Here is a 22,785-nt window from a genome sequence, read left to right as displayed (position 1 = left end):
CTCGGATCATGATCTCATGGTTTGTGGGCTCGAGCCCCGCATCAGGCTCTGCCCTGACAGGTTGGAGCCTGGAGCCTGCTTCACATTCTGTGTCTCCCTCTCTCTCTGACCCTCTCCACCTTGTGCACTCTGTCTCTTTCTCTCAAGAACAAATAAATGAACATGATTTTAAGAATAATAAATAGGGGCGCCTGGGTGGCTCAGTCGGTTAAGCGGCCGACTTCGGCTCAGGTCATGATCTCGCAGTCTGTGAGTTCGAGCCCCACGTCGGGCTCTGTGCTGACAGCTCAGAGCCTGGAACCTGTTTCAGATTCTGTCTCCCTCTCTCTGGCCCTTCCCCGTTCATGCTCTGTCTCTGTCTCAAAAATAAACATTAAAAAAAATCATTAAAAAATAATAATAATAAATAACTAAACATTCAAACATTAAAAAAAAAGAGAGAGAGTTGGACACTTAACCAACAGCCATCCAGGTGCCCCAGGAATGGGAAAGATTTTTAAAAATTACTATCAAATTATAACCAAATTTACCACAGCGAGTATTGTTTACTTTTTTCTGCTCTTCCAGTTACTGGTTGGTATTGATAAAAAGAACAGTGAATAATTTTACTTAGTAGAAAAATATTCTGAAATATTTATTGAAAGATCTTTTATTACCTAAGATACAGAAACATTATTTGCTACTAGATCTATTAAAGCATTCTGCCAGCGATAATTTTTTTTATGGGGAGAGGGTAAAAAAAAGTCTATTATAAAACAGTTTCCCATATTGTGTTATGTGATTTAAGCAACAATAATCAGTGTTCCAATAAAAGGAATTCCATTGTTAAGTAAGTTTGTTAGGGCAGGGACCTTGTTTATTTTCCTCACAGTTACATTCCTAGTGCTGGCACGTAGAAGATGCCCAGAAAATATGTGTCAACGGTCTAAATAAAGAATAAACACTTTTTAATAAGTAACTGGATATAATTTGGAAAATATTAGTGTGAAGAAAGTGAGGCATCCTAAAAAATACTTTCCCTCTTTCATTTCTTTCCCATTTATAGGTTTCTAAGATCCAACCATCAGTTCCTGAACTTTCGCTTGTGTTGGATGGCAATTTCTTAGAATCAAATCCTCTCCCTAAGCCATTGGAAATGGTGAATAATGAAAACCCTTCTTTGTTGATTAACCACTCTGAACACTTGGATCCATTGCAACCCCAGCTTTACGATGACGAACACAGCCTAGAAGCTAAAGCTGGAGAGCCTTCCTTGAGAGGGTTACCAAATAAGTTAACCCAGAGCACTGTTCCTTTAAGACATGGCAAAGTAAGACAATCATCTACCTGTAAAAAAGGGAACCCCCATAACAGGAACAGTGGTAAACCATCTTCTCTTAATGGGCCATCTCCTGGTACAAATTTACACAAAGAAGAGTATCTTATAGGATCCTCCACATGTAATTCCAAGCAGTCTTCTCTTGCCTCACAGTCCCACCCACACAATTTTGTTTTTTCATCCTGTAATTCAGGAAGACCAATGGAACTTCAGATACCTACTCCACCACCACCATCTTACTATTCTACAAATGTCTGCAGTTGTTGTCAGCATCATGGCCATATTCAGTATAGTCCAGTAAATTCTTGGCAAGGAATGAATACAGTAGGGTCCATTCAAGACCTCCAGTCTGAAGCCCTTCACAAACATTCGTTATTTCACCCAGGTGGATGTCCAGTTCTGTACTCTAATGCATTCTGTGCTTCAAGTAGTCCTATAGCCTCGAGACCCCAGGGAAGCACGGGTGGTTGCCCTCCCCACAGCACTGTAGAACCATCGCCTGTGGCAAGACTGCCTTCACACGTGGACGCATGTAACTCACGGCCCTGTGCAGTGTGCACACACGCACCCAAGACCGGGCCAGATAACGGAATGATGGGACTGTCTCCGGATGCATATAGGTTCCTCACAGAACAGGACAGACAGCTGAGACTGCTTCAGGCACAGGTTTGCAAGCTTTCTTACTTCTTCTAAGTTCTTGGTATTAATATGATTACTTAAAAATAACTGGCAATTCTTCAGCAATTACATTTTATGGAGTAAAACTGTAGAATATCAGGGGTGTCCAGGTGGCTCCATTGGTTGAGTGTCTGACTCTTGATTTCTGCTCAGGTCAGTCTCCTGATTCGTAACTAACTTAGAGCCCCCCCATTGGGGTCTGTGCTGATGGCTCAGAGCCTGCTTGAAATTCTCTTTCTTCTCTCTCTTTGCCCCTCCCCTGCTTGCTCTCTCTGTCTTTCAAAATAAATAAACATTAAAAAAAAATTGTAGAATATCAGAACTAGAAGGAAACTTGGAAAGTGGATTCTAGTTCTTGTTGTTTTACAGATAAATGCAAAAGGGATTAGAGAGAGTATACTTTAGCCAATGACACATTGCTAGTTAGGAGTAGAACCAGGAGTAGAAAGCAGGCCTTTCTTCTCTGCCTGGTGTGTATCCTAACCTGCAATATAACTGCATTTTTCTTTTCATTTGTTGCCTCTAACAGAAAGTCTATGTAATTTACTAGACCTTGGTATACCACTAGATATAAAGCCTGCATAATGGATTCTGATGCGTCTCTAACTTGTCAACCCTGTAGTATGTTTAATAAGTTTCAGCCAGTGTACCTTTCAAGAGTAGTTCCGGAACATCTTCTGTGTATCTATACTAGATGGATTTCATTCATTATATTATGAAATGCTTCCTTTCTTCAGGCATTTATGGCAGTTTTTAGTCTTTTAATTATATTCTACACCATTCAGTCTTGTGCCGTTTTTTTTTTTTTTTTTTTCCTTTCCTTACTGGCACCTTTCTTCCACATACGTACCCCAAATCCCCTACCATCTTCCTTCCCGTTCCCATGAGTATGAATGAAAACAACCTGAAATATATTCTTCTATACTTTTTCCATCATCCTATAACTGCAAATATATGTATAATTGGCATTATATGCATGTATGATTTTTTAACATCTTTGTTTTGTAAAGTCATTTTGCATTTTGCAAAAATAAAAAAAGGTAACGATATATAAAAAATTCTGCTTAAGGATACCTGGCTAACTCAGTCAGAAGAGCATGGGACTCTTGATTTCAGGGTCATGAGTTCATGCCCCACATTGGGTGTAGAGATTACTTAGATAAGTAAACTTAAAAATAAATATATAAATAGGGGTGTCTGGGTGGCTGAGCTGGTTAAAAGACTCTTGATTTTGGCTCAGTTCATGATCTTTCATTTCTGAGGCCAAGCCCTGTGTTGGGCTCCATTCTGGCAGTGTGGAGCCTGCTTGGGGTTCGTTCTCTCTCTCTCTCTCTCTCTCTCTCTCTCTCTCTGTCCTTTCCCCCCCTTGCATGCTTGTGCGTGTGCTCTCTCTCTCTCAAAGTCAACTTTTTAAAATAAATAAAATATAAATAAATAAAAATGCTGCTTAAAAATGGTATAGATGAGACACTTGAGAAAAATGTAGTTTTGCTGTTTTTTAAACCTAGGTAAATTCTCTGAAATTGTAGAATATAAGCTTGATTTTTATAAACCCTTACAGATATTTGGCAGAAATTTTAATATAGCTAAATGTTTCAGCTTGAGATTCTCCCTTTCTCTCTTTCTTTCTCTCTTTTCACCCCTTTCCCCTGCTCGCATGCTCTCTCTTAAATAAAAATGAGTATCAGTCATAAGTAGAAATTGTTTTAATTTGCACTATATTATTATAATCAAGATTGATCATTTTATTATTTATTGGCTATTTTTTCTTTGTATAAAGTCTGTCATTTACCCATTTTAGGTTTTTTTCTAATTAAATTTTTAAGAGCTCATTGTATATTGAGGAAATTGATTTTTTATCATATGTATGTGGTAAGCATCTCTTACAGTTTGTGTTAAATATTTTGTGTTTTAACCATTTGTTTGTACAGAATATTCCAATTTAGATATAATTAGATTTATCATTTTCTTTTTGGGTGTTAATTATGTTTAGAAAGCCCTTTTCTCTTCCAGATTGTAAAAACTATATTCTTCATCTTCTCTCCCCCTTCAGAATTATATTTTTTGCTTTATTTTGATATGTGAGATAAGAGGTTTTTCCCTTTTTAATAATCAGATAACTGGCCTCATATATTTATTGAATAATGGATCTTTTGTTAATGATTGGAGATATATATTTTTTATAATAGAAGTACCATGTATTTGTATCTATTTCTGTACCATATTCTCCATTGATTTGCCTGTCTATTCCAGCACCAGTACTATTTAGTTAATCACTATAGCTTTATTATCAAGTGTTTCTTGTGTGATTTCTCTAAACCTCACTCTTCTCATCTGTGAATTGGGAGCAGTGATTGCTATTACATGTAGATTTGATGGTTAAATGAGTTTATGTGTGTGTATGTGTGTATGTACGTGTATCAAGTGGTTAGTGTAGGACCTGACTGTAGTCAGCAATCAAAAAGTTACAACTATTTTATTTGTCTCTTAATCCTTACGACTACTTTAGCTTTAGGTGATATTGAAGCTCATAGTGGTTAAATAGCTTATCCAAAAGGTAGCAGAGTAGGATTTAAACTTACATCATGACACCAAAGTCCATGCTACAAACCACTATAAGTACATAGGCTATTTTGTATTATTAATGCAGGCTGTATTTCTACCTATCTTGATAATTTGTGGATAACTTATATTTTCTTATATTAGTAAAGTTAATTTGCTGAAATAAGTGAGACTAATTAAACACATTAGTGTAATTTACAGGGAAGTAGAAAATCACAGTGTTTAAAAAGTGAGGCTCTTCCACTCCTAAGTATATACCCAAGAGAAATGAAAAAATATGAGCACATAAAATCTTATATACAAATGTTCATAGTAACATTATAATAGCTAAAAGTGAAAGCAACTCAATGCCCATCAACTGATGAATGGGTAAACACACTGTGACATATCCACACACAGAATATTATTCAGCCACAAAGTATTGGTAGATACAACAACATGGATGAACTTTGAAAATGTTATACTAAGTAAAAGAAGCAAAATACAAGGCCACATATTATGTGGTTTCATTTATATCAAATGTTTAGAATAGGCAAATATGTGGAGACAGAAAGTAAATTAGTGGTTGCCAGAGGCTAGGGATGGGCAATAGAGAGTGACTGCTAATGGTTACAGAGTTTTTTCAGGGGATTGATGAAAATGTTCTAGAATTAGATGGTGGTGATAGTTGCAAACTGTGGTGGCTTTACTAAAAAATACTGAATTGTATACTTTAAAGGGATGAGTTTTAAATGGTATGTGAATTCTATTTCAGTTTTAAAAGGAGTAAAGAAAACTTGGTGTTTGAACCTTAGCATTGCTACTTATTAGTTACATGTTCTGGGCAAGTGACTTTATTTTTAATTTCTCAAGTTTTCTTATCTGTAAAGTGTGTTTAATAGTAGCACATTCTTGAGATGCATGGGTGGCTCAGTTAAGCATCCGACTCTTGGTTTCGGCCCAGGTTGTGATCTCACAGTTTTGTGGGTTTGAGCCCTGTGTCAGGCTTGTCTCTCTGCCTCTCCCCCACTTGTGCTGTCTTTGTCTCTCTCAAAATAAGTAAACTTAAAATAGTAGTACGTTCTTGGGGCACCTGGGTGGCTCAGTCAGTTAAGTGTCCAACTCTTGGTTTCAGCTCAAGTCATGATCTCATGGTTCGAGAATTCGAGCCCTGTGTTGGGTTCTGTGCTGACAGTGTGGAGCCTCTTTGGGATTCTCTTTTTCCTTTTCTCTCTGCCCTTCCCCTGCTCATGTGAGCACTCTCTCTCTCAAAATAAATAAACTTAAAAAAAAAAATGTCATTTAAAAAATAGTACATTCTTCATGGGATGGTTGTATTAATCGTACATAAACACTCTTCATACAGTATCTTGTAAACAGGGAACAGTAAGTATTCACTACTGTTATTAATAATTTCAGTTGTGAGGTGCCTGAGTGGCTCAGTCTGTTGAGCCTCCAACTTTGGCTCAGGTTGTGGTCTCGCAGTTCGTGGGTTCGAACCCCGTGTTGGGCTTGCTGTTGGCAGTGCACAGCCTGCTTTGGATCCTCTGTTCCCTCTCTTTCTGCCTCTTCCCCCTTGCACTCTCTCAAAAATAAATAAACATTTAAAAAAACTAATAATTCCAGTTTAGCACAGCCAAACATGGGCTATTCTGGTTAACCTTTATAAGAAGAACCTTGTGTAAAAATGTTGAATATTTGGTTAAGTGTAGCTTTTATCTTACTTTTGATTTGTAGGTGGAATGGGAATGAAATTTTTATTATTTATTTATTTAAATGTTTATTTTTGAGATAGTGAAAGAGTGGGGGAGGGGCAGAGAGAGAGGGAGACCCAGAATCCGAAGCAGGCTCCAGGCTCCAAGCTGTCAGCGCAGAGCCTGATGCAGGACTTGAACTCATGAACCATGAGATCACAACCTGAGCCGAAGCTGGACCCTCAATTGACTAAGCGAACCAGGCACTCTTGAAATATTTATTTGAAGTGCTAACATTTAGGCTTTTTTACACAAGTTTAAAGTTATGAATGTCAATCTAAATACCTTCATGTTTTTACTTTTTTTGGTTTATTAAATTTTTTTTTTTTTTTTTTAAGTAATCTCTGCACCCAGCATGGGGCTTGAACTCACAACCCCGAGATCAAGAGACACATGCTCTTCCGACTGAGCCAGCCAGGTGCCCCTGTGTTTCACTTTTAAATTTATGCTTAGCCATGGGACACCTGGCTGGCTCAGTCAGTAGAGCATGCAACTCTTGATCTTGGGGTTATAAGTTTAAGCCCCACATTGGGCCTGGAGTTTACTTTAAAAGAAATAATAAAAGTGTGCCTGAGTGGCTCAGTTGGTTGAGTGTCCAACCCTTGATTTTGGGTCAAGGCATGATCCTCACGGTCATGAGATCGAGCCCCATGTTGGGCTCCTCGCTAGGAGTGGGGCCTGCTTAAGATTCTCTCCTGTTCCTTCTGCCCCTGCTCTGCTTGCTCACACTCACTCTCAAAAACTAAAATAAATAAATAAATAAATAAATAAATAAATAAATAAATAAATAAATAGTAAAATAAAATAAAATTTACATTTAGCCCACTTAAGTGGGTCTTAATAATGAAGGATAGTGATTTCTGCATTGAATAAGTTTTATGGTATGATCTAACTGAAATGTGAAAAAAATCTAGTTAAAAGCCACCTATTTGTAATTGGGACACTTTGTAATTCATTTTTAAACTCCACTGCAATTTGGTGATTCCTTCCATGGCCAGTTTAAAATATGTTGTTAATTGATACAGATTCAGCGTTTATTGGAGGCACAGTCTCTGCAGCCCTGTTCCCCTAAGACAACCTCTGTTGAAAACACGGCACAAGCAGCAAGACAGATGGAGCTGGTTTCCATGGAAGCACAGTCTTCTCCTGGCTTGCACATGAGAAAAAGTGTGAGCATTGCTGTGAGCACAGGTAATTGTTTTTTTTATTTGGAAGGAATTTTAAAAAATGCTTTTCATATCTACTTTTAAAATTTTGATGTTGAAATTGGTGCATGGTACAAATAGAACCAAAACCAGGGTGATGAGAGTATCACTTGTTTAAGTCTTTGTGTAATTTTACTCTTCATGAAAGAGAACTGTATTTGAAAACAAATGTGAAACCACATGACATCATACATAGTATTTGATACATTCCTAGGCTGGACCCAATTCTTGTAAGAAAAATCATCTGTGGTTTGAGGGATCAGGGAAAGTTTTTTTCATCTATGCGGTGTTACTGACTCTGGGCCTTGAAGGGTATGTAGGATTTTAGTAGGTGGAATTGAGAGATGGCAGAATAGGGTGGGTAGAGAAAATAGTATAGGCACAGTGAGAAAACACAGGCTCTGAATTGTCTAGTACTGTAATATTTTACGGAGAGCCTTTATTACATCTTTTAAAAAGGAAAGTCTCCTTTATTTGGTATGCATCATTGAAGGTCTTTTTAAAAAATCAATTAATAATGTAAATGATGTATATTTGTTTGCTTGCATGTTTGCTCATCACCAGACCCTTTGAGATCTTTAAGAATGTCTTCAAGAATGTCCCCAAGATCTAGCAAGATGCCTATTAGTACATAGAGTGATGGTGACAATAATGAAGAGAAAGAGTTGTGCAGGGTGTTAATAAGATTTGGTAACTAATTGGATGTGGCAGTTGGAGGAGGTGTAGGATTCAAAAAGTACCCCTGCTAATTGCAGTGTAATACCCTGGTTTGGATCCTGGAACAGAAAAAGGACATTAGTGGAAAAATTGGTGAAATTCAAATAAAATCTGGAGATTTTTGTCATGCATCAACGTTGGTTTCTTGATTTTGAAAAGTGTGCCATAAGATGGCACAGGGGAAACTGGGTGAGGAGAGTGTACAGGAACTCTGTATTATCATCTCTATCAATCTAGACCTATTCTAATATTGAAAGTTTATTAAAGATGAAAATAAAAGTTATCCTAGGATTTTCAGCCTAGATGACCTAGGGAAGCAGGGAAGAGAGGATGAGTTCAGTGTAAATATCTGTTGCATTTGAGCTGCTTTTGGAAATGAAGATGGTGATACTCAAACATCAGAAGAGTGGAGGTGGGCTGATGACCTAAGACTTGGAAGAGTAGCAGATGGAGATTTGAGCTGGAAAGTAAAGATTTGAGAGGGAGAAAAAAGAAAGAAGGCAGATTTCTGTATTCTATTTCTGAACCCATTTGTTAACTATCCACGTGGAGGGGAGCACGGAGGGAGGGGAGCAAGAACCTCATGTACAGTAAGTCAGTTATTACTGAATATTAGTCAAGATTCTTTGGCTGCAAGTAATATAAACCACTTTGAAATAATTTAAGCAAGGAAGGGGAATTTACTGGAAGGATATGAGGATGTTTCATGAAAACCAAGGCCAAGAATGGGGCTGGACTTCAGGAAAAAACTAGAACTGGAAACTGGAATACCATTAGGACTGTTCAACTATTGTGCGTGGCTGATTTACTCATTCTTTCTTCACTGCTTTGCATCTTAAAATACAGCTCACCCAAAGCTCCAAAGGGTATGTGTTACACAAACCAGGTTACTGTCTTCAGTCTTGTTTCAAATTGCAGAGAACCTGAATGGCCTAGTTTGGATTAGGGTTTAATTCCTGGTTCAGCGGTAAGGGGGGGTGAGAAGCACATAATAGGAACATGTCTTTTGGAGTCCTACCTTTGTTAATTGCAAGGGTGGTAGTCCCCAGAGAAAGTGTGTGTGTGTGTAATGTAGAGGGGTGGTGGACAAGGAGCTGCAGGTATCGTGAGCCAACCAAACGTACATAGATAGCAAACATCTATGTTTGCTCCTATAAAACTCTCTATTTACTATATTACAGTTGCTTCTCATCCGTAAGCTTTGGGGATCTGAAACACTACCTTATTCACTATTGTATCTCATTAGTTAACATGATGCCTGAATCATGTGTGCTGAATAAAAGATCATTGAATGAAGTCATTTACATGTTTAAACTTACATTCTGAAATTATTTTGAAACTGCATAGATTCATATTCAGTAATTCAGCTTGGATGATCTAGGGTGGTTATTACTTATATGCAGAAAAATGCGTTATTAATAATCATTAGAATAGGTGACTTTTAGAAACATGTTTCTTCTACAATGATACTTAGTTTCCTGAAGGTATATATTGATAAATATTCCAGAAGAGTAGCAGCACTCATGTAACTTTTTTATAATTGTCCTTTCTTAATGCAGGTTTTAATGGTTCATGAATACAAAATTAAATCATTCATTTATTAATTTATTTTTTTTTAATCACCCAGGTTGACCCTCAAAGTAGAAACCATTTTGACTTGGATGTACTTGTTGATTTTAACTATTTCTTTAAGTCATTATGCATAGCAGTATTTCCCAAGTTGTGGAATGCATACCACTCAGATTCAAAAGATAATTTGGGATGGTTTAAAGATGAATGTTTTATATTTTGTAGATACATTTATTCTTATGAGTATTGGAAAAATACAGCATATCAAATCTGTGGTTTCACAGAAATGGTGAAGCTAGGTAAAAATAAAGTGAGTTGGTTTAAAGAAAAACAGTAAGCCAATAAGAGTAAATGTAAATAGTTCTGCAAGTAATTGTGCAAATGCTCCATAAAGTTTGGGAAACATTTGATTCTTAATACTTGCCTGATATGCCCCTGAGTAGTCTCATAAATACAGTGTTTAAGGATAAAAATCACAGAGCCTAGGAATTTGTATTTATATTATTTTCCCTTGTTTTTCATAATAGCAGTTTTCAGTACACATACATACACCCCAAATCATATTCAGAACCTTAATATGTAAAACACATCATTTGAGAGCCACACATCTTGAAGAGAGGGCCCAGAATGTCCCCTTTACCTTTGTGCACCTGTTTTCTGTCTTTTCACCTAATCTCTTTATGGCATTTCTGAAAAAAATATAATCTGAAGACATTTCTAGGTAATAGTGTTAAAATAATAGAGTTAGTCTTAGAGGTTTGTCAGAGGTTTATTTTTATAGTAAAATATTTGTTTCAGTATCTGGCTCATCATTTAACCTCTAGGTGCCAGCTTGTTTTGGAATGCAGCAGGCGATGGTCAAGAGCCTGAATCTCAGCTGAGGCAAGATGATACAAAGATTTCCAGTGAGGACATGAATTTTTCTGTTGATATTAATAATGGAGTCACAAGTCCTCCAGGTAGTTCATCTTCATTAAAAGCAGTTGATATTCCCAGCTTTGAAGAGAGCAACATTGCTGCGGAAGAAGAATTTAATCAGCCACATTCTGTATCCAAGTAAGGTGTCTTCGATTCAGTATTCATCCTCCTGTTTTTCTTTTTAAATTCTAATATTCTTTTGGTGTTCTAACTCAGAAACTTCGTTTTGTAAATGGTATTTTCAGCTGTAGTGACTCTGACTCTGCTTAGATGGTTCTTATGTAATCGACAATTATGACTCTTCTAGAACCATTCCCAGATGTCAATCTTTGGTTGTGTTACAGTCTAGCTGAATCAGAATATCTGAAGAAAATTTCAGGAAGACATATGCCTAGGCCTCACTGTAGATTCTGATAGCTAGATCCCAGATGGAGATGGGCCCTGAATTTTGTGAATTTTTAAAGATTCTGCATATTGCAAAAATTTATATATCTATGAATTTATTTTTGTAAGATACAGACTGGGTGTTTATATATGAAATGTTATCTGAGATTTACTTCAAAATAATCTGGTGGGAGATGAAATGGCTAAAGGGATAATTGGAATAAGATTGGTTGCAAGTAGGTAATTTTTAAAACTGTGTATAATAGTTTGTTATACTATTCTCTTGTGTTTGAAATTTTTCATTATGAATTTTTTTTTTTTTTTTATTAAACAAGGATTTCAAAGTAACTTAAGATCCTCAGGAAATTAAGAAACAAATTCAAATATCTTTGAGCTTCTGATATGTGCTGCCATAGAACGAAGCCCTAGAGATGAGCAGTAAGTCAGGAAAAGCTGCTAACTTAATGGAATTTTCATGACGTAAAAGAGACAAACAATAACCATATAAGTAACACATAATTTAATGTCATATAATGATTACTGCTCTTCAGAGAATACTACTCTCTTCAGAGAATAAACCAGGGAGGCGCCTGGGTGGCTCAGTTGGTTGAGCGTCTGACTCCTGTTTTGTGCTCAAGTCATGGTCTCACAGTTCATGAGATCAAGCCCTGCATCAGCCTTTGTGCTGACAGAGCAGAGCTTACTTAGGATTCTCTCTCCCCTCTCTCTCTGCCCCTCCCCCTGCTCATGCACATCCTCGCTCTCTCTCTCTCTCAAAATAAATAAATAAACATTACAAAGAAAAAAAGAACCAGGGTTATTAAGTGGAGTGTGACTGGGATGGTGGCATGGGAGCGAGGGATATATTAAGTAGGGCATGGTGAAGGAAGCCTTCGCTGAGGGATAACATCTGAACAGTGACTAATATGATGAAAAGGAGCCAGCCATGAGAACATCTGAAGAGTGTTCCAGGTGGAGGAAATAGCAAGTGTAGACCTTGAGGTATGCATGAGCTTGACCGTTCAAGAAACAATTAGGAAAGCCGTTGTGGCTATGATGGGGTTCTCGAGCAAACGGCTAAGAAAGAATTCTTGAGGCCTCTTTGGTGCAAAGGGGTGATTTAATTATAGCAGCAGGACAGAACCTGTGGGCAGAAAGAGCTGCACTGGGGTTGTGAGGAGTGACTGATTATATACTTTTAAGTTAGTGGGGTTAGGGATAGTGTAGTTTCTAAGGAATTTGAAACCAAGGCTTTCAGGACCTTGAGGGGCTAGCTACTGTTAAGACAAGGCTACTCTTACTTTTAGTCTTTAATAACACAAAAACATTAAGGAAGTAAGGCAGCCATGAGTTGCTTGAGGAAGGTCACACTCTGCAGGTTTCAGGTGTCTATCAGGGGGCTGCAAGCTGTAAAGAGATTTAACTTATGTTACATTTCTCTTGCCTTTGTTTCTCTCATCAGCAGATATGGTGACCGAGGGAGAGAGAGCTTAGGAACTGTGGTCAGAGATACAGGCAGGAACCAAATTATGTGGGGGCTTTGCATTATGTAGAAAGGAGCTTTGAATTTACTCTATGCTTATTAAAGCCTGGGTGTATTTTAGACAATAGAGTAGTGTAATCTGATTTTTTTTTTTTTTTTTACCGTTTATTTATTTTTGAGAAACAGAGGGACAGAACATGAGCAGGAGAGGGACAGAGAGAGAGAGGGAGACACAGAATCTGAAGCAGGCTCCAGGCTCTGAGCTGTCAGCACAGAGCCCCATGCAGGACTTGAACCCACAAACTGCAAGATCATGATCTGAGCCGAAGTCGGACGCTTAACCGACTGAGCCACCCAGGCGCCCCTGATTTTTCATTTTTTAAATAGCTGTTTTGTGTCAAATGAACTAAAGGGGTTTAGAATGGAAGTAGGGAAACCGGTTAGTATAGTCAAGGCCAGAGGAGGCGAAGGCACTTGGACTTGTGGAAGTGCCGGAAGGGATCAGGTGTAGAATACATAGAGTGCATCTTGACAGTAGAGGAATGATGTAGGTGTAACACACCACATGCAACAGCAGTTAAAAGAGGTGAATTTGGTGGTGGGATGGCGTGGGGCAGACAGTTGATTATTTTTTTAAATTATAAGCCTTGTGATAATATTTGACATTTTTAATTATTCTGATTACCATATTCTGTGTCTTTAGAACTCGACCTAGTGTATGGTTCCCCATGTTACCTACTTCATATGAGTTCTGTGATAGGAAGAGCAATTTAAGGTGAGCCCCGAGATAGATCCACATTTTATTTGGACTAATTATAGAAACAGAACAAAGGAATGAACTATGGTTATCCTTATTTCTCCTTCTGGACTTCTGTAAACTGCAGACTTCTTTCTAACATTATGGGTGTCTTCCCCCTGAAGTAGTTTCTAAGTCAGAACTTTAAACATCTCCAATCCAATGTGGTTTTTAACTTTTGAAACATATCTCAGTTAATTGGTAGAATGTTAGTTAATTGCTTTTTCAGGGCAGTTAATCAGCTCTATTGATTCCAACACATAGCTAGATATAAATCTGATCTTTGTTCAGCAATAACGTATTGATTTGGATTAAATACTGTCTCCATTGTTGTCCATAGTGGCTTTGGTGCTTCTGTAGGATTCTTCCCAAACATGTGGTCTGATTCATGATGTGCTTCCCACTGCTAAGTGTTCATACATGGCACCTAGCCATCCGGGTTCCCTGTCCCCCTTCGATGTCTTCCTGGATCTCTCTTTCTGATGTTAAAGCAGTCTATGAGGGATAAATTTATTTGCCTTGAAGGAAAGTTGGTAATTAAAAGCTTTTTGCCGCTGAAGAGTAGTGGTATTTATAGGCTTTCATGTGAAACAATCCTTATTTTTCTTTTAGAAGTTATACTTCGGGGGCACCTGAGTGACTCAGTCAGTGGCACGTCCATCTTCAGCTCAGGTTGTAATCTCGCGGTTTGTGAGTTTGACCCTCACATCGGGCTCTGTGCTGTCAGTGCAGAGCCCACCTTGGATGTTCTGTCCCCCTCTCTCTGCCTCTCCCCCCCCCACTCGTACCCTCTCAAAAATAAATAGAACATTTTAAAAAATACTTTGGGTATACCACTTGCTGTATTATTAGAGTCATCTTTTATTTTTTATTTTTATTTTTGTTTTTTGGAGAGAGGACAAAAGTGAGCAAGGGGCAGAGAGAGAGAGAGAGGGAGAGAAACGGGGCTCACCTGGAGCTTGTGTTGTTGTTGTTGTTGTTGTTGTTTTAACGTTTATTTATTAGAGGCAGAGAGAGACAGAGCATAAGCATGGGAGGGGCAGAGAGAGGAGGAGACACAGAATCTGAAGCAGGCTCCAGGCTCTGAGCTGTCAGCACGGAGCCTGATGTGGGGCTCAAACCCATGAACCACAAGATTGTGACCCGAGCTGAAGCCAGACACTTAACCGACTGAGCCACCCAGGAGCCCCCTTTTTCAAAATTTGTTTTAACATCAATTTATTTTTGAGAGGGAGAGAGAGAGAGAGAGAGAGAGAGAGAGAGTGTGCAAGTGGGGGAGAGACAGAGGGAGACACAGAATCCAAAGCAGGTTCCAGGCTCTGAGCTGTCAGCACAGAGCCTGATGCAGGTTTCAAACCCATAAACCATGAGGTCATGACCTAAGCTGAAGTCAGATGCTTAACCGACTGAGCCACCCAGGTGCTCCTTTTTTTTCCCCTAAACCTGGGGCTTGTGTTTTTACCGGAAGTGGGGCTTGTGCTCAACTGAAGCAGGGCTTGAGGTCACCTGATGTGGGGCTCAAGCTCACAAACTGTGAGATCATGACCTGAGCTGAAGTCAGATGCTTAATGCCTGAGCCACCCAGGTGCCCTAGAGTCATCTTGTAAAATTTTGATTTGAGGTGCCTCGCTATCTCAGTCGGTAGAGCATGTGATCTTGATCTCGGGGTTGTAAGTTGAAGTCCCACTTTGGGTGTAGAGATTACTTAAAAATAAAATCTTTTAGGGGTGCCTTGGAGGGCTCAGTCAGTTGAGCCTCCAACTCTTGATTTCGGCTCAGGTCATGATCCCAGGGTTGAGGGATTGAGCCCAGGGTTATGGGATCAAGCCTGGAGTTGGGCACCATACTGAGCATGGAGCCTGCTTAAGACTCTCTCACCCTCTCTCTTTGCTCCTCTCTCCTGCTCTCTCTCTTCCTCTGCCTTTGCCCCTCTCCCCAACTTGTGCATGAGTGCTCTCTCTCTCTTAAAATTAAAAAAAATTTTTTTAATCTTTATTTTTAATGTTTTAGTTTCTTTACTTAGAGAGAAAGGGCACAAGTGGAGGAAAAACAGAGAGAGAGGGGGAGGGGGGGAGAGAGAGAGAGAGAGAGAGAGAGAGAGAGAGAGAGAATCCCAAGCAGGCTCTACACTGTCAGCACAGAACCCAAGGTGGGGCTTGAACTCATGAACCATGTGATCATGACTTGAGTTGAAATCAAGTCGGCTGCTTAACTGACTGAGCCACCCAGGTGCCCCAAAAACAAAACCTTAAAAAAAAAAGATAAATAAAATAAAATTTTGTTTTATTCTTAAATATTTTGAGGTTAAAATCTTTAATGTTTTGGTTCTTTTTCTTTTGTTTTTGCTTGCTATGTTAAACACTAAGACAGATACGCATATGTATGTCTTTTTTTTTTTTTAATTTTAGGGAGAGGATGAATGAAGGAGAAGGGCAGAGGGAGGGAGGGGGGGAGAGAGAGAGAGAGAGAGAGAGAGAGAGAGAGAATGAATCTCAAGTAGGCTCAGTGTAGAGCCCAACACAGGGCTTGATCCCATGACCCTGGGATCATGACCTGAGCTGAAATCAAGAGTCCGATGTTCAACCGACTGAGCCACCCAGGTGCCCCTAAACAGATATTTTAAGATTCTTGAAAATGCAGTTTAGAAGAGTGATTATGATTAAGATCATGGGGTCAGGTGTCAGATTGCCTGGATTTGAATCACAGCAGTGTGACTGTAGGCAGGTTTCATAATTTATGGATGACTCAGTTTTCTCATCTGTAAATGGAGAGAATAAAAGCACCTATCTCATAGGGTTGTTGTAAGGATTAAATAAGTTAATATATGTAAAGCACTTAGAACAGTGCCTTAGTGCCTAATTACTTTTGTCATCTAGCTAAAGATGGAGTAAGGCAAACTCAGTTAACTGACATGGACTCTCCATAAAAATAAAGTGCTTTGCAACTGTTTGGATGATAAAAATCCTGCTCAGAACAAGTAATTTCCCAAAAAGCCATAAAATCTCTATAAAGACTAGATTTCTGCTTCTCCATTTAAGAGGTTTGGTGTTTTCACTAAAGTGAAATTGGTTAACATGGTTGAAGAAAAAGGTTCAATCTGATGTTTGGGGAATAAGGGGAAAGCAGCAAGAGATAAAGAGAACTAACACTTATGATTCACCCACTATGATTGTCTGGTACTGTGCTAGGCACTTTGTATCTCCTTTAATCCTGTGTCATTTTTTTCAACCCAGGGAAGTGGATATCATTTTTGCCTTTTCATGGATGAGGAAACCGAGGCCCGGATTAAAAAATTTGCCCAAAGTATGATGAACACACAGATGACTGTATCATAAATGAGAATATATGTGACATAAAAGATAAAAGGAAGTGCTAGTGGTGGCTAAAAGAAGCAAGAGAACATATCCAGTTAGGGTTTTATTTTTTTATTTGTTTATTTTGTTTTTAACATTTATTTATTTTTGAGACAGAGAGAGAGAGAGCATGAACAGGGGAGGGTCAGAGAAAGAGGGAGACACAGAATCCGAAACAGGCTCCAGGCTCTGAGCTGTCAGCCCAGAGCCCGACGCGGGGCTTGAACCCACGGACCGTGAGATCATGACCTGAGCGAAGTCGGACGCTTAACCGACTGAGCCACCCAGGCGCCCCTCCAGTTAGGGTTTTAGAGGAAGCAGACTTTTAAAATGACCCTTCAAGAGTAGATAAGGGTTTGACAAGAGTGTGCCAACACAGATGCATTCAAGCACTAATTCTTGAGTCCATGGCATTTGAAAGTACAGATAGATATCTGGGCCCTTCACCAGTTCAGCGTCTCTGAAGGGTGCGGGCCAAACAGTTGTGTTTTTTAAAAACTTACTTATTTATTACTTAATACAAGTAATATTGCTGTGTTGCCAAGATTGAGAACTACTGCGCTGGGGACTTAAAATGTATGGGCTGAATTTAGAGTATTACTAGTTATCCATTTTGTTTAGAAGTAAAACAGGGGACATTGTGAGAAATTGGCTGAAAAGCCAAATTGGCTACCAAATTTTGGAGAGCTTTGATTGGCAGAATAAGAAATTGTATTTGTTTTAAGAAATCATTTAAGGTATTTGTTGTTTTGCTAAAATATACGTTTACATAAAATTTACCATCTTAATGTTTAAAGGTATACTTGGGCAGTATTACGTATGTTTACATTGTTGTAAGACAGATCTCCAGACCTTTTTCGTCTTGTAAAGCCAAAACTCTATATCCGTTAAAGAACAACTCCCCTTTCTCCTCCCGCCTCAGCCCCTGGTAGTCATCATCATTCTACTTTCTATTTCTCTGAATTTGACTACTTTAGATTCCTTGTATAGGTGGAATCATACAGCATCTGTCTTTTTATGAGTGCCTTATTTGACTTAGCATAATGTCCTCAAGTTTCACTTATGCTGTAGCATGTGACAGGATTTCCTTCTTTCTAAAACTGAGTGATATTCCATTGTATGTATATACCACATTGTGTTTATCCATTCACACATCGATGAACATTTGGGTTACTTCTACCTTTTGGCTATTGTGAATAATGCTGTTGTAAACATAGGTGTACAAATATCTCTTTGAGACCCTGTTTTCGATCCACTTGGATATATTCCCAAAAGTGAGATTGTCGGATCACAAGGTAGTTGTACTTTTAATTTTTTGAGGAACCTCCATACTGTTTCTCATTGTGGATGCAACCATTTTACAGACCTGTCAACAGTGCGAAGGGTTTGTTGGCCAACACTTGCACTTGTTATTTTCTGGAGTTTTTTTTTTATAGTGGTAGTCTTAATGGGTGTGAGGTAATATCTTATTGTTTTTCACTTGCACTTTTCTCTCATGATTACTGATGTTGAGCATCTCTTCATATACCTGTTGGCCATTTTATATCATCTTTGAGGAGAAATGCCCTTTGCCCATTTTAATTCGGTTGATTTTTTGTTGTTGAGTTAGAGTTCTTTATGTATTTTAGATATGAACCCCTCATCAGATGCATAATTTGCAAATAGTTCTCCCACTTAAGGTTTTTAAACGTGCTTTTTTTCTGTGTATAAGATTTACCTGAAACTAATGTACTGAAACTAATAATACATGAAACTAATATAACATTGTGTGTCAACTATACTAAAAAAAAAATTTTTTTTTAAGATTTAATTCTCAGTATTTAATTAATTACACCAGATTTGGATACTAAAGGAAATTATACAACATAATTACACCGGAGTTCTTTTAAGTTTAGGATAAATTCACTGGTGTCTTTACTGGTTTAAATGTACTTTCATCTTAAGGAAGGGATGGAGTGGGTGACTTGGAGAGCTCCTTCCTGGTTTTAAGAACAGTGTGTCTTTGTGTCTGAGAAGCCAAATGGTGATTATAATAATCTCTATTTGTAAGTTTTATTATTTGTTAAAATATTTGTGCCTTGTATTTTTATTGTATTATTCCTTCTTTAGGATCCCAGACTTCTTAATCAAATTATATTTGAGAAAAACAAACCAAATGTAGAATTGTGTCTTTTTTTTTTAATTTTTTTTTTAACGTTTATTTATTTTTGAGACAGAGAGAGACAGAGCATGAATGGGGGAGGGCCAGAGAGAGAGAGACACACAGAATCTGAAACAGGCTCCAGGCTCTGAGCTGTCAGCACAGAGCCCGACGCAGGGCTCGAACTCACGGACTGCGAGATCATGACCTGAGCTGAAGCCGGCCGCTTAACCGACTGAGCCACCCAGGCGCCCCGAATTGTGTCTTGCTTTAAACATTTTTATTTAAAAATTTTATATTTATAGAAAAGTTGGAAAAATCGTAGTTTACCCAGATATCCATAATGTTAATACCTTATATCACCATAGTAAAATGATCGAAACCAGGAAATTAACATTGGTATAATACTATACTAAATTGCAAATTCTGATTGTACCAGTTTTTCCAATAATGTCCTTTTCCAAGAAACCGTATAGGATTTCACATTGGTGTATTAATTATATCTCGTTAATCCAATCTGTGACAGATCCTGAGTCTTACCTTGTGTTTTATGACCTTGGCACTTTTGATGAGGACTGGTCAGTTATTTTGTAGAGTGTCTCTTAATTTGGGTATGTCTGATACTTTCCCATGATCAAAATGAATTTTTGTATTTTTGGCAAGATTACCACAAAAGAGGTGTTATGGCTCTCTTGGTGCATCATATCAGCGGGTTACATGATGTCGCTTAGGTTATTAGCTTTGAACCCCCAGTTAAGGTGACGTATGCTAGTTTTTATTGTTACAAAGTTAAAATTTTTCCCTTTGTAGTTAATAAATAAGGAAAATACATTGAGACTCTAAATATTCACTTCTTGAGCTTTCTCCCTCTGATTTTAGCATCCATCTATGGATTTTGCCTGTAGCGATGATTACCATAGTATTTGCCTGCTGATGATTTTGTATTTTCCTCATTAGATCTACATTTTTTTTAAATGTTTTTTAACGTTTATTCATTTTTGACAGAGAGAGGCAGAGTGCGAGCGGGGGAGGGGCAGAGAGAGAGAGAGACACAGAATCCAAAGCAGTCTCCAGGCTCCAGGTTCCGGGCTCCGGGCTGTCAGCACAGAGCCCGAGGCGGGGCTTGAACTCAAGGACCTTGAGATCATGACCTGAGCCGAAGTCGGAAGCCCAACCAAATGAGCCACCCAGGCGCCCCATTCCTTCTACATTTGTAAATTGGATTTCTTCTGTAAGGAAAAGCTGTTTTCCTTCTCTTCTTATGTGTTTATTCATTTGTTTATGTCAGTGTGTACTCCTGGGCATTACTTTTATTCTAAGAGTTATAATTCAAACTATTATTATTTATTTTTATTTGCTCAAATTGTTCCAGTTTAGGTTTTTGGAAACTCTTTTAGATGTTTTTTTTAAGTGTTTATTTTATTAATTTTGAGAGGGAGAGTGAGCATGCATGGCACAAGCAGGGAAGGGGCAGAGAGAGAGGGAGAGGGAATCCCAAGCAAGATATGGGGCTTGATCTCAACAAACTGTGGGAAATCATGACCTGAACTGAAATCAAGAGTCAGATGCTCAACTGACTGAGACACCCAGGCGCCCTGGTCTTTGGAAATTCTTTTAGATTGGCTTCTGTTACCTCTGGAAAAGCCCCCATCCTTTTTCACGTATGTTCTTATTTTTTGGCACCACAGGATGTTCCAGGCCCACCTTGTATTTTCCCTGCCCCAACCCTGGATTCAAACACAGAAACCAGGAGCAGTGGTACCAGAGAACATATTTAGAAGTCAAGATCTGGGCACTAGGTGTACTCATTGCTACTTTGTATCTGTGCTTCTAGGCCCTCCTATCTAGGATACACCCCCCCCCCCCCATATTTATTTCTATATGTATCTATCTATATTTGAAAATCCTTGACTTCATACCAATCCTCTGATTCCAGTCCAACACATCCCTTTTTCTTATTTATACCTTCTTTTCCTAACAGTGAGAAACCTGGCTTTCATGTACACTATACTTATTTGTTTAGTTCTAGTGTACACATAAAGTAGTTTTGGAATTGCTTAAGAATTCTGAAATGGATTTACTAGAGTATGTTTCTTTATAATTCTTTTTACCTTTAACCCTACAGTATCCAATGAAAATACCTCTTTCCATAGTTATTTAGGTAGGTTATTTTCTTCCACACTTCTTTTTGTGGTTATTTGTTTGTAATATCATTAGGTTGATTCGTTACTGTTTGTTCCACGTGGGGGTCCCTCCGTATTCTGGTTGATTTTATTTGTGGTTTTTTTGGTACCTGAAACTTACTGTAGTTTTAACAGACCAAACTACATAAAAAGGCATATACTCAAAGGAGTGTTGCTCCCTTCTCATTCCTGCCACCCTGTTCCGAAATCTCCCTTTTTCCTACCCCCTTTCCCACTCATCTATCTCCTTTAGATAACCAATCTCTTTAGTTACTGGCTTACCTTTCCTGTATTTTTTTTTTAAACGTTTATTTATTTTTGAGAGACATAAAGAGACAGAGCGCAAGCAGGGGAGGGGCAGAGAGAGAGTAGGGGAGACACAGAATCTGAAGCAGGCTCCAGGCTCCGAGCTGTCAGCACAGAGCCCGACGTGGGCTTCGAACTCACAAATTGTGAGGTCATGACCTGAGCCTAAGTCGGACACTCAACCAACGGACTGAGCCACCCAGGTTTCCTGTATTTCTTTTGCACAAACGAGCATGTATGTCTATGTTTTCTTTTTCTCTTTTTACTTTTTTCAAAGAGAGAGAGCGTGTGTGTGAGCAGGGGAGGGACAGAGGGAGAGGGAGAGAGAGAATCTTATGCAGGCAGGCTCCAGTGCAGAGCCCAATATGGGACTTGATCTCATGACCCTGAGACCATGACCTGAGCCAAAACCAAGAGTCAGATGCTTAACCAGCTAAGCCACCCAAGGCTCCCCTGTGTCTTTATTTTCTTATTATACTTCTTTCTTATGTGAAGTGTAGAAAGGTAGCGTACCATAGGTATTTTTTGAGCTTTTTTTCCTCTTAACAGTATATACTGGAAATTACTACAAATCAGTCCTAGTGATCTTCTTTTTTTATATAACTATATAGTACTCCACTATGTGGATGTACCATAGTTTAATAAACACCTACTTATGAACATTTTGACTGTTTCCAGTAATTTTTAGTTATAAGTATTGCTATAGTGATTACCTAGTGGTATGTGCATTTTTGAAGTGTTTTAGAAGTGGGATTTCTGCATCCACAGTTAAGTGCATATGTAATTTTGTTAAATATTACCATGTTTCCCTGCAGAAAATTGTACCAGTTTGTGGTCTCAACAGCAGTGTATGAGACTACCTATTTTCCCAGAGCTGTGCCAACAAAATGTTGGCATATTTAAAACAAACGTTTTGCCAGTCTGATAGGTGATAAATGGTATATTGGTGGAGTTTTAATTTTCATTTTAAAAATTATGAATGAGTTGGATCACTTCCTCATGTCAAGATTTATTTTGATAACTTTGTGAATTGTAAGTTTACGTCTCTCATATTTCTGCTAGAATCTCAGGTCCTTCACCCTTTACTTTTTAAGTGTTCTTCTACATTAGTGATGTTAGCTCTTTGTAGTATATGTTGTGCATGTTTTCTTCCAGTTTGTCAGTTGTCTTTTGATTTTGTTTGATGTTTTTTGCTATGTAAAAATTTTTATTTCATGTAGTCAAATTTATGGATTTTTTTCCTTAGAATTATGACTTAACTGGTATTTTACAAATATTCATTTCAGCTAATATTTACTGAGCTTTTCAAGTACCAAACGAGTACTAGGCACTTCATATCAAGTTAAAATTAAGTAATGTGGGGAAAATTGGAAATAAGCTGAGTTTTAAAGAAGACTTGTGGTTAGAAGAATTATACTATATCTATAAAATAAAATACTG

At 38.3% G+C, this 22,785-nt stretch overlaps 1 protein-coding gene across 16 annotated transcripts in view; it reads left to right on the top strand.

Annotated features, from left to right (window-relative positions):
* STIL (STIL centriolar assembly protein) overlaps positions 1-22,785 on the top strand; it is a 64,759-nt gene that overhangs the window by 28,621 nt on the left and 13,353 nt on the right. For 12 of the 16 annotated variants that reach the window (XM_053213853.1, XM_053213865.1, XM_053213849.1 and 9 more), the window contains 4 exons: positions 1,046-1,984; positions 7,317-7,482; positions 10,607-10,838; positions 13,271-13,342. In XM_053213853.1, the coding sequence (XP_053069828.1) occupies positions 1,046-1,984; positions 7,317-7,482; positions 10,607-10,838; positions 13,271-13,342 (1,409 nt within the window). The remainder of the gene's footprint in view (positions 1-1,045; positions 1,985-7,316; positions 7,483-10,606; positions 10,839-13,270; positions 13,343-22,785) is intronic. The other 4 variants (XM_015070639.3, XM_053213882.1, XM_027059267.2 and 1 more) reach the window with 1 other exon arrangement.

Source organism: Acinonyx jubatus, chromosome C1 (assembly GCF_027475565.1).
Source record: "Acinonyx jubatus isolate Ajub_Pintada_27869175 chromosome C1, VMU_Ajub_asm_v1.0, whole genome shotgun sequence".
NCBI lineage: Eukaryota > Metazoa > Chordata > Mammalia > Carnivora > Felidae > Acinonyx > Acinonyx jubatus.
The sequence above is the reverse complement of the archived record's forward strand: the minus strand, read 5'-3'. Positions and strand labels throughout refer to the sequence as shown.